The sequence below is a fragment of the Emydura macquarii genome, unplaced genomic scaffold, assembly GCF_026122565.2.
Source record: "Emydura macquarii macquarii isolate MOO-44397 ecotype Brisbane River unplaced genomic scaffold, CSIRO-AGI_Emac_v2 contig_968, whole genome shotgun sequence".
Classification (NCBI taxonomy): domain Eukaryota; kingdom Metazoa; phylum Chordata; order Testudines; family Chelidae; genus Emydura; species Emydura macquarii.
Genome location: NW_027131105.1, coordinates 7,650,747 through 7,662,818, shown reverse-complemented (window position 1 = coordinate 7,662,818; position 12,072 = coordinate 7,650,747). Strand labels below are relative to the sequence as shown.

At 55.2% G+C, this 12,072-nt stretch overlaps 1 protein-coding gene across 1 annotated transcript; it reads left to right on the top strand.

The window, feature by feature from the left end:
• Window positions 1-582: 582 nt before the first annotated feature.
• Window positions 583-11,757, top strand: OVOL1 (ovo like transcriptional repressor 1). The gene is made up of 4 exons (XM_067544460.1): window positions 583-711; window positions 10,339-10,514; window positions 10,867-11,053; window positions 11,462-11,757. Exons 1-4 carry the CDS (start codon window positions 612-614, stop codon window positions 11,755-11,757), a joined length of 759 nt encoding a protein of 252 aa, XP_067400561.1. The 5' UTR covers window positions 583-611.
• Window positions 11,758-12,072: the final 315 nt, after the last annotated feature.

Genomic DNA, 12,072 nt, shown 5'->3' with positions numbered 1-12,072 from the left:
CCTGCTGACGGCGAACCGGTTGGGCAGGTAGCGCACAGGTGGGTGACACCGTTATTTCCAAACGCATGCGTTATCCCCACCCCCTCCTTCAAAAACAAACTCGCTAAGGCGCTCGGAGCAGGTACGGTTCTTTCCCCTCCCCGCTCCGACCTCTCCCTGCAAAAGTCCTGGCTAACCCGGCAGGACACCGGGAAGCAGCTGCCGGAGATCCCGGGGAGCCTGCCTGCTCCGTAGCCCGCTCCGCGGCTGTCCCTCCTGGGAGGCTGAAACTGACCAGAGTGCAGCCGGCGCGCCAAGGGAAGGCGCTGGGTGAAACTGACCCGGACCCAACGGTCCATCCCCAGAACGCTGCGGGCCTGCCTTGTTGCAACGTTCCATCCCTAGAACGTTGAGGAAACTTTGTTCGCTGCTCTTGTTGCAACTTCACGTGCGCCCTGGAAATCCCTCTTGCTGCTGGTTTATTATTATAGATATTTTTATTTTCGTTTAAAGGAAAAGCCCCTTTCCCACGTCGGGTGAAAGTTTTTCCTGATTTTTATGCAAAGAGGGGGAAGCCTTGTATTTATTGATCGATCTGTTTAAGAATCGCAGCCACTTAATTTATCTTAAAGATGCCTCGGGCTTTCTTAGTGAAAAAATCCTGCGTGTCTATGGGCAGGAGGAACTGGAGTGACTTGCCTGATGAAGAGAGAGGAGAGATCTATGTACCAGGTGAGTCTGATTGAAGGGAGGGTGCCATGATACGTATCTGTCCCCCATCACCCGGTATCTGAGCACCTCACAATCTTTAATGTCCTCACAACCCTCATGGGAGGCAGAGCAGGGCAGCTATTCCCATTGCTCAGATGGGGAAACTGAGGTAGAGTAGCTATGTGACTTGCCAAGGTTACGGGGGTGGGGGGTCTGTGGTAGAGGACAGAATTCAACTCACATCTCCCAAGTTCTGGGCATGAGCCCTAACCATTAGGCCAGCCTTCTTTGCTTCTTTAAAATGTTGCCACTACTGCTTGTGGATGGCACACAACCCATATGTCTGAATAATGCCTGCTGCTGGGGTAGCAAGTCACCTGTTCAAAACTCAGCCCAGGCAGCGGGGGGACAGCCGCCCTGGGTGAAGGGGCTTGGCCTGGTGGGAGTGGGGCTCACCAGACAAGCTAATGGCAGTGCCCCTGAAATACAGCCTGGCACATCTAGAAGCAGGCCGCATGCAATGTTGGAGCCAATGATCCCGTGCTCCCTCTCTGCCCGGCCTGGGGCTAAATGGGGAATCATGGCTTCCATGAAGGGTCTACAACGGTTTCTTGTCGGATTCCAGGAGGGTGACCTTTGGACCCAGCTCATTTCGTTAACTGATCTACCGCTGATGAGAGCCTGTGTGTGTGTAAATCTAGGGACCGCAGCCAGGATCCGGAAAGGAGACCCACAAGGGTTTCCGACCAGCATTTTGGGGGCATAGCTCTTTCGTGGGGAGTCCTTGCCGCGCCAGCCTCTATTTTCTTAATTATTTCCTTGAGATTCAGCCGAGGGGAGCCCCAGCCTGGTCGGTGGCTGCTCAGGCGGCTGGGGAAGTGCAGTTATGCGGAACTTTAGCGTCCATGCTTGGGATGTGGCTTTTAATGTTTAAACTCCCTCGCGGGATTGGCTTGTTTGTTAGCTGAGGGGCTGGCAGGTATGTTGGGATTCTCGCTCCCGCCTGCGAGGGGGAAGGGAAGAGAGGAGGGTCTGGGAGTGCTGCACATGGGGGAGTCAGGAACCAGAACCAATTTTACTGTCACGTTTCCTGGGAAGGATCCTGGAGTCCCCGCTCCATCTAACCACTAGACCCCACTCCCCTCTTTGAGCTGAGAATAGAATCCAGGAGTCCTGACTCCCAGCCCCCCTTTCTAACCACTAGACTCTACTTCCTTCGCAGAGCTGGGAATAAGACTAGAAGTCAGGACTCCTGGGTTCACTCAGCTCAGACCACTAGGAATCCCTGCCATATCTCTAATTCCAAGGGATGTTTTGCCAGCTATTGTTCCACCCACCTGGTTGAAACAAAGCTTTAAAGAGCGAGGATGGTGCTGCGCTTAGGGCACTAGCATAGGATTTGGGAGGGCTGGGTTCAATTCCTTGCTCTACCACAGACTCCCCCTGTGACACTGGGCAAGTCTCTTAAGTTCCCCGTGCCTCAGTTTCCCCATCTGTAAAATGAGGGTGATAGCACTTAGTGTGTTGGGAGGAGGATGGATCATAGATTGTGAGGCACCCAGGTACCACACTGATGGTGGGCTAGATAGCTATTGGGGGAGCAGTTTTTTGGGAGGCTAGTGAAATATTTTTGATCTGTGAGTGCAGGATGCTGGGACTGAATGCTCCAGTGAGATATGCTTTAGAAACCAGGATGGGGCTTGATAAAATCTCATTCTCATCTCAAAGTATAAGTGACTCTTGTTTTTTTTTTTTAAAAAAAAATCCTATGTAAGCAAAGCAATCCCAGGTTGGCCCTATTCTGCCTGTTCAATGTGGCCAGGATCCAGAGAGACCTTAAACTCAGCGGCTGTCTCTTTGGTGAGAGACTTGAACTCAATGTGCATCACTTCTCAAAAAGACGGTTGAGAAGTAACTTGATGATGATGTTGAAGGACAGGACCATCGCAGGGAGAAATACGTGTACTCAGGGTGTCTTTAATTTAGCAGAAAGCAGAACAAGGACCCATGGATGGGTTAGAGCCAAACACATTCAAGTGAGAAAGGAGGCCCCAGTCGTTCAAGCGTGAGGGTGATTAACATTGGGACAAACTGCCAAGGAAAGTGGCAGATTCTCCATCTCTTGGAGAAGCCTGGATGCCTTTTGGGAACATACTGTAGTCAAACACACACTGAGCTCAGTCACCGGGGAACAGGGTGACGTTCTCTGGCGTGTGCCACACAGGAGGTCAGACTAGATAGGCTGAGAGTCCCTTCTGGCCTTTACATCTATGGCTTTTGGGGTTATCCCCACTTTACAGACGGGGGACTGAGGCACAGGGATTTGCCATAGATCTGGCAGCAGGTCAGAGCTGGGAATAGAACCCACTCTGGTGCCTTAGAGCTTGACTGTAAACTTTGATGTCACTTGTTTTTGGTTGGGTCCAGGTCAGATCCTTCCCTTGCTGGTGCCACCTGAGCCACCCCTTTGGGGTTGCGCATCTCCCCCAATTGAGGGCACTGGCAGGGAGAGCTCCCTCCACCCCAGACACACGCAGCCCCTCTGACAACATGTCCCCCAACTCTTCCAATGGGGGAAGGGGAGACTGATTTCTACATCAGTTCTGTCACTTTTGCCCCTAGTGGACAATAGACAAGGGGTTCAACCCCCCTTCCTCTCCCAGAGCGGGGATAGAACCCAGGAGTCCTCCCCAGTCCATCTTCTCTAACCCACTAGACCCCCCCTTCCTCTCCCAGAGTTGGGATGGAGGCCCTGAGAGCTGTTGGAGATGAAGAAAGCGAGAGGCCCTGTAAATCCCATGGTGGGAGGGGAATCACGGCTGGCGAGCAAGGACCCCCAATTAAATCAATGGGACGCGGAGTACCTGGCTCATAACCCACCCTGCAGCACGCAGGGAGTGTGCGTTAGCACCCCGCCTGGGAGTGCCTGGCCCTGGAGTCTGTAATTAGCTGGTAATTAATACCCGGATGCTGTGTGACTAGCTGTCTGTGGATTCCAACCTGCTGATTCTTGGCAGAACCTGGCGTCCGTCTGGGTCACTAACCAATCCAAAGGAGACTGATTTCAGTTAGACGCTCCCACCAACCTTGGTCGTAAGGGCCAGTGTGACATCTCGGCCGCGTTGCAGAGGGGAAACTGAGGACCCAAGAGGGGAGAGAAACTGACCATCACTGGCAAAGCTGGCATAGAACCCAGGGATCCTGACTCCCACCCTGGCTCTAGCCCTCTAGACCCCAGTCCCCTCCCAGAGTTGGGAATAGAACCCAGGAGTCCTATCCACTAGTCCCTCCCTGTAACACTGGCCTCTCCCTTGACAGAGTACTAACTCCTTGATAGGCTGGTTGCAGTTCCTTATTAACCCTGTCTCCTCCCCCAGACAGGTGTCAGGCTTTGCTGTCCCCTCTAATCAGATAAACCCCTGAGCCCTTCTCTGAGGTGTCCCTTCAAATTGGCACCATCTCTCAGAGCCAATGGCTTAAATATTAACCAGTGCAGGTTACTCTGTCTGGAAAAGGAGTGGTGTCTAGTGGTTAGAGCAGAGGGCCTAGTAACCAGAACTCCTGGGTTCTATCCCAATTCGAGGAGTGGAGGGAGGGCTGGATTCTGGTCCTAGCTTTCTCTCTGTGAATTCTGGCATGGCTAAATCAGGCTGGGATATGATTTGGGGGACTAAGAAGGGGGGTCCCAATGAATCCGTTAGCACAGCAGGTGTAGGCGGAAGTGCTGCACCTGGAAACTGTGTCTCTGCATGTGAAACTCCTCCCATCTCCCACGTGCTCAGCAAAGCAGCTGTGTGGGACCAGCTGATCTCGCACTGGGACTAAGGACACCCGGGGCCCAGCTCTGTCATTGACCCTGGGCAAGTGCCTTCCCCTCTCTGGGCCTCAGTTTCCCCTCACTCCGTTTGACTGATACTGTGAGCTCTTGGGGGCAGGGACTGTCTCTCATTGTGTCGGTGCAGCACCTGGCGCAATGAGGGCCCCTGATGTCAGCTGGGCTTTGTGGGCCCTACTAGGACAATCAGAGGGGCAGGGAGAGTTGCTCTCTGCATGGCTGTTTCCCCCGTGTGTGGGGGCAGAGACCAGCTGGGTATTGGTGCCTGGATGGTAGCCCTGCTTCCATGTTGTCTGTTTGTGGGAGCGAGCAGATGGCTACCAGGGTCCCCAGGTGAGCTGGGGCCATGGAGGCCCTTGCCTGTCACAGGCTGTGGGGGCTGTGCACATTATATCTCTGAGCTTGGTCCATGCTCAAGAGTGGGGGAGGTGGGAGGCAGATCCCCGCATCCATTCCCGGGGAATCCCCTGGGGGGAGGCAGTGTGGTTTGCCCCCCTGCAGTCTGCGTTTCTGGCCTTCCCCTTTGTCTTAAGGGCTGGCCGCTCCATTCCAAGTCAGAGCTAGGGAGGGGGCTGGTCCCCTTTCCACACCCTTGCCAGGGGAGCAGCACTTGCTTCTCACCCCACCCACTCCTCCTTTCTCAAGGCAAGGAACCCCCAGGTATAAACAGCACATGAGACCCAGGAGTCCTGGCTCCTAGCCCCGCCTGCTGTAACCCACTGCAACCCCACATCCCCCAGCGCCCGCAATAGAATATTGTGCCAATATTCTCAAAGGGTAAATGGAACAAGCCAGGTGCTTGTAGGCCTGTCAGCCTGCTGTCGATCCCAGGCAAGATAACAGAGTGATTGATACAGGACTCTTGTTAATAAAGAATTAAAGGACAGTAAGATCATTAATGCCAATCAACAGGGGTTTATGCAGAATAGATCCTCTCATACTAACGTGATGTCACTTTTGCTGGGATTACAAGTGTGGTTGATAAAGGCCATAGCAGTGCTGTAACAGATGTAGATTTCTGCGAGGCATTTGATGTGGTGCTATATGATATTGTGATTAAAAAAACTAGATTGATACAAAATCAAGACGGGTCAATGACCTGGATTAAAAACTGGCTAACTGATAGGCCCTCAAATGTAATAGTGAACAGGGAATCAGCACTGAGCAGGTGTTTCTAGGGGGCTCCACAGGGATTGGCTCTTTGCGCTATGCTTTTTAACATCGATCAGTGACCTCAAAGAAAACCAAAAATCATCCCTGCTAAAGCTGGCAGCTGACAGACACCTGGGGAGAGTGGGGGAGAATGAAGAGGACAAGTCACTGCTACAGAGTTATCGGGCTCCCTTGATAAGCCGGACCCATGCAAACAATATGCATTTCAACACAGCCAAATGTAAACATAGACAGCGAGAAACAACGAACGCAGGCCACGCTTACAGGATGGGGGACTCTATCCTGGGGACGAGCGCCTCTGAGAAAGATGTGGGCAGGGGGTGTCATGCTGGAGAATCAGCTGAACATGAGGTCTCAGTGCGACACTGTGGCCAAAAGAGCTAACGCCAGCCTGGGAAGTATAAACAGGGGAAGCTTGAGTAAGAGAAGGGAGGTTCTGTTACGTCTGCATGTGGCACTGGTGCCGCCGCTGGGATCCTGCGGCCGGGGCTGATGGCCACAAGGCAAGAAGGAGGTTGATAAACTGGAGAGGGCTCAGAGCCATGAGAATGATTAAAAACCTGGGCAACATGCACATGGAGCTCAATTGAGTTAGCTTAAGACAGTGACGGTTAAGGGGTGACTTGATCCCAATCTAGAAGTACCTACAGGGGGAGCAAAGATTTGATCACGGTTTCTTCAGCCTAGCAAAGGTAACAAGATCCAATGGCTGGAAATTGAAGCTGGAAAAATTCAGACTGGAAATAAGGAGCGAATAGGTCCCAGTGAGGGGAATTAACCATGGGAACAACAGACCAAAGACCATGCTGGATTCTCCCTCGCTGGCAGTCGAGCAAGACCGGCTGGCTGTCTCTCTAGAAGATCTGCACTGATTCAACCAGGCATTAACACAGGGCCAAGGGCTCCCCTATGTTACGCAGGAGGTCAGACTAGCTGACCCCAGTGGTCTCTTTGGGCCTTGAAATCTATCTGCCCACACTGGCCCTGAGCCTGCAACCAGGCCCACAAGGGAGGCTGTAGCATCCCTGCACATGAGGAGGTTTTAAGACCTGGTTAGACAAACGCCTCTCAGGGACGGCTTGGGCTTACTTGGCCCTATCTCAGCAGGGGGCAATGGACTAGATGACCCCGTGAACTCCCTTCCAGCCCGCCATGTGTATGAGTCTGTCCACACATGCGCTTAACTGTCCTACGGGGGCTATTTGTGTTACGATAGCATCCACAGGCGCCAGGGAGGAGCTGGGCCCTGCTGTGCTAGGTACTGTACAAACAGGTACAGGCCTTGCCTTCAGGGGCAGGCATATGATATGAGGATGTAACTATTCAGTGGCAGACAAAAGTAGCAGGAAGTGCTCTCGCTTTACGAATAACCTCCCTGCAAAAGCCTTCAGGAAAGACCCCAAGCCCTGTAGCAGCTTGCGTGGAGACGTCAGAATTTCAGGCTCTTGTGTGGCGAGCTGGGGGGTGATAACTGTGGGAAATGCCACAGAACTGCTTGAGAAAAGGCAGAACTTCCTGTGGCAGGAGCCCAGTTGCTTCCCTGTGTCTTTCCAGTAGCAACACCAGATCTGCTTTAATTCAGCTAGGGATTAATTGAGGACAGCCCTATGGCCATCCAGGAGGCCAGCCTAGATGATCACGCTGGGCCCTCTTGGCCTTGGTCTCTATTCATTCACTCAAGCTGAAGTTGCAGGTGAGGATGATGCACAGACGCCCTCTAGTACAGGATGCAGTTGCCTCCCATCTCCAGGGTTCAGGCGGCTGCGAGTGCATCCGTTCTGGGCTTGAGGCCCTCCGCTGTCTCCCAGCCCACTCCTGAGGCCAGTTTAAAGCCTTGGTCCTAACTTTCAAAGCAATTAGTGGATCAAGCCCCGGCTACACCAAAGCCAGTGTGCGAACTATAAACCACCGTGACCACTGTAGTCCTGGGGGCTATGCAGATCACAGCACACAGAGCTGGGGCAAAGTGTTCTCTGTGGAGGGGAGCCGGCTGTGCAATAGCCCTTCAGAGATCAGGCTAACACCAAGTCTGACCACAAAGCCATCCTCTCTGAGACCAGATACAGGGGGACCTCCGGGGCCTTTGGGTCTGGTCCCTGCTGGCGCAGCCACCCCCCTCACAGAATCCCTGGCAGAAATGTGTCCAGCTCTGTCCTCAGCTGGGTGGGATCAGTGGTGTTGATAAATGCAAAGTAATGCACACTGGAAAACATAATCCCACGTCTACATACGAAATGAGGGGATCTAAATTAGCTGTTACCACTCCTGAAGGAGATTTTAGGGTCCTTGTCCCTGAAAACATCTGCTCAAGTGGCAGTGGCAGTCAAAAATGCTAAGAGACAGTTAGGAGCAATTAGAAAAGGGCTGGGTAATAAGAGAGAAAATGTCATAGTGCCACAATATAAAGCCATGGCATGCCCACACCTAGAATACTGCGGGCAGTGCTGGTCACCCCAACTCAAAAAAGATCCGTTAGACTTGGAAAAGGTACCGAGAAGGGCAATGACAATTATTAGGGGTACGGAACAGCTTCCATATGAGGAGAGATTAAAATGACTGTGTCTGTTCAGTTAAGGAAAGAGACAACTTAGGAGGGATATAAGAGATGTCTATACAATTATGAATTATTCACCCATTTGCATAACACATGAACCAGGGGTCAGCCAATGAAATTCACAGGGAGCAGGTTTAAAACAAACATAAGGAAGTGCTTCTTCACACAACGCACAAGCAACCTGGTGCACTTGTTGCCGGGGATGTTGTAAAAGCCAAAAATATAACTGGGTTCAAGACAGAATTAGTAAGTTGGTGGAGGATAGGTCCATCGATGGCTATTAGCCACGATGCTCAGGGATGCAGCCCCAAGACATGGGTGCTCTAACCCTCTAAATGCCAGAAGCTGGGACTGGATGACAGAGGACGGATCACTCAAAGTTGTCCTGCTCTGTTAATTCCCTTTGAAGCACCAGAAACCCGCCGCTGTCAAAGACAAAACATTGGGCAAGATGGACCATTGGTCTGACCCAGTGTGGCCGTTCTCATGTTCTTATTTGCCCCCAACTCTTCTAGGGAAGCTGTTCCAGAACATCCCTCCTCTGACAGGTAGAAACTTTCTTATCTGCAGCCTCAATTGACTCCTGGGCAGTTTATCCCCAGGGGTTCTTGGGCCAACATTGTCCTTTCATTTCACTAGCTCTTTCCCCCCTCCCCCATGCATAGAGAGAGCAACCAGACCCCCTCTCAGCCTTCGCCTGGTCACACTAAACAAGTCCAGCCCTTCAGTCTCCGCTCGTAAGATGGGCTCTCCTTGCTGCTGATCAGCCTAGGAGCCCTTCTCTGCACCTGGCCAGTTTGGATTCCTCTTTGCTGAACATGGGTGACCAGGCCTGCACACCGTGTTCCCTCTGAGGTCTTCCCAGTGCCTCGGCCAAAGGCAGTAATAGTTCCCTGTCTCTGCTGGAAACACCTCACCCGATACAAGCGAGGCTCTCTGAGGGAGCCTTTCTAATCTCAGTGACACTCCCCATTCAAACAGCCCCTAGCCTGTGCAGGTTCTCCTCCTGTACAGACAGAAGGGCCAGAGACTCTATGCAATCCACTAGGGACCGATGCTATTGATTTAACGTGGAAGGTGCCCAGACGCTATGGTGCTGGGCTTGCAGGATAACACCATTGGACAGATCGGGGGGGATGGACCCCGTGGGGCAGGGGGAGACAGGGCTGACTGGGGAGGGGGGTGTATTGAGGCTGTTCTGCACTGGGATATGGTGCTGGGGTGACTGGCTAGCTGGCCCAGTTCTGTCCCCCCACCCTGCTTCCCCAGCTGGCCCAGGGGCAGGTGACACCCAGCCGGAAACGCTCAATTAATGGGCTGGGCTGGGCCAAACTTTCCACTAACATCTTGGGGAACCAGTTCTGAGGGTTGTTTACTGCAGCACTAGGCAATGAGGTATGGGGAGTTTCCCCTCTAGGGGGCGCTGGCTCTGATCCACTCCACAGCCAGAGAACTGGTTGGCTCAGGGGGGTGGGAATTGGGTATAGGTGGTGGTGGGGGGGTCCTCCTGTGTTGCCATGACCCTGGCTCAGTTCTCGCCCTCTCTCCAGGTTGCCAGGGGGCGCCCCTCCCCAGTCCATGGCTACTGGCTGTCACAGTGTCTATAACTACTCTGTCTGTGGTGGGAGGGGGGAGCATTGGGGGGGGTCTCAGTACCAGGTATCGGCTGGGCTGGGGAGTGTGAGCGGGGCAATGGCTGACCCCAGGAGGTGCCTCCACCTGGCGCCTTTCACCTGCTTCCGTTCTGATGGGGGGCAGGCAGATGAAGACAGTGAATGCTGTGGGGGAAGGTGCATGGCGAGCCCGTTCGGGGAAAGGGATCCCCTGGAAACTCCCCCCTGCTGGGACATCACCCCCCATTATATGCAGTCTAGGTCAGGCAGACAATGGGTGGGGCCTGAAGGGTTGGGGTTAACTTGTGGGGGTGGCTTGTGAACTCATGAGGCCATAATGCGGAGCCCAGGTGTCTCACCCCCCATGTGGCCCTGGAGGGATGGGCCTGACTCCCCTTCTCCACCGCCTGTACCCCACACCTTGATCTTAGGGAGCAAAGCCCCCCCATATCCCGCTCTCTGCTTTCTCCTAGTCTCCCTGGGGGGCTGTGCCCTGCGCAAGGACTTGGAGCCATCGGTGGCTGAAGCCCCCTCGTATCCGATGCCCTTGGACATGACCCTGCGAGGCCCAAGCTACACAGCCGCCCATCTCCCTGGGGAGGCGCCCTCAGGGGGGCAGCACAATGGGTACCTGCGCCCCAAAATGAAGGTAGGACTTGGGGGCCAGGGGAGCACTTCGAGGCTAATGGTGCATGGGGCCCCCGTGTGGCCAATCTGAGCAGTGCAGGCTGGGAGCCATGGGGAACCACAGGATCGGTCTGTGCCCAAGGTGCTGGGGCAGAGAGTGTGGGTGGGTGTTGGGGGAGGGGCGGGTCCCAGGGAAGGTGGGCCCGGGGAGGTGGGGGATGGTTTGGGGAGGGGTCTGGGGCAGGATCTGGTGCTCGGGACGGGCTCCTTAGGGCTGCTGGTGGGGGGGGGTGTCTCTGAGCCTGGGGGAGGTGACAGAGCCCCATCACTGGCCCCCCCACGGACTCAGTGTCTGACAGCTCCACCCCCTGCAGGTGACGCTGGGCGAGGGGCCGGGCGAGCTGTTCTCCTGCCCCGTCTGCCAGAAGGGCTTCAACTACCAGCGCATGCTCAACCGGCACCTCAAGTGCCACAGCGAGGTCAAGCGGCACCTGTGCCCCTACTGCGGGAAGGGCTTCAATGACACCTTCGACCTCAAGCGCCACGTCCGCACCCACACAGGTGAGCACCCCGCCCCCGCCAGCCCTGCCCCCCACAGGTGAGCGCCCCGCCCCCGCCAGCCAGAACCCATGCAAATAGAAGAGCCCCCCCCCCGCCCCTGGAAATGGGGCCACCCCAGCACCTGCACAGGTGAGCCCCGGCAACAGGCCCCACCCCTTAGCCCTCTATATAGGGTTCTGGTGGGTTTCTTAAACGCTCCCTTCTCCCGATCTCTGCACTGGCCCCTGGGACTGGTGGGTGTGTCTGTCTACACACACGAGGGGAGATTAATGGGTTTCGGGGGGTTTTGGGGGGGTCTGGATCTGTGTGGAAGGGGCTTGGGGGGTCTAGCTCCATGGGGATGAAGGGGAATGGGGGGGGTGAATCTGCATAGGGAGAGCTAACCCGCGCCCCCTTTCCCCCCCGCAGGTGTGCGCCCCTACAAGTGCCACCTGTGCGACAAGGCCTTCACGCAGCGCTGCTCGCTGGAGTCGCACCTGAAGAAGATCCACGGGGTGCAGCAGCGCTATGCCTACAAGGAGCGGCGGGCCAAGCTCTACGTGTGCGAGGAGTGCGGCTGCACGGCCGACAGCCAGGAGGCCCACCTGCTCCACCTGCGCGAGAGCCACCCCGACAGCCCCCTGCTGCGCAAGGCCTCCCGCAAGACGGCTGCCTCTCTGCACAGCCCCCTCCCCCCCCTGCTGCAGGGCACCCCGCCCCTGTGAGACGGCGCCCCCTGCAGAGCACCCGGGAGACAGCACCCTCGAGGGGCTGGGCAGGGGCCTGCACAGCACTGAGCCCCTGTGAGACAGCGTCCCATGGGGGGCACCCACAATGGGGCAGGGCCAATGACTGAGCCCTGAGCCTGGAGACTGAACACCGCCCCCTGCCTGCCAATTGAGGCCTGGGACATGGGCAGCACGTGGCAAATGCTCCAGAGAAATCCCCACCCCCTGTGGGGAAGAACCCCCCAATCTTATGCACCCCCCTCCCCCGGCGCAGCCAGCTATCCACAGGGCACTGACTTTGAACTGCTCCTT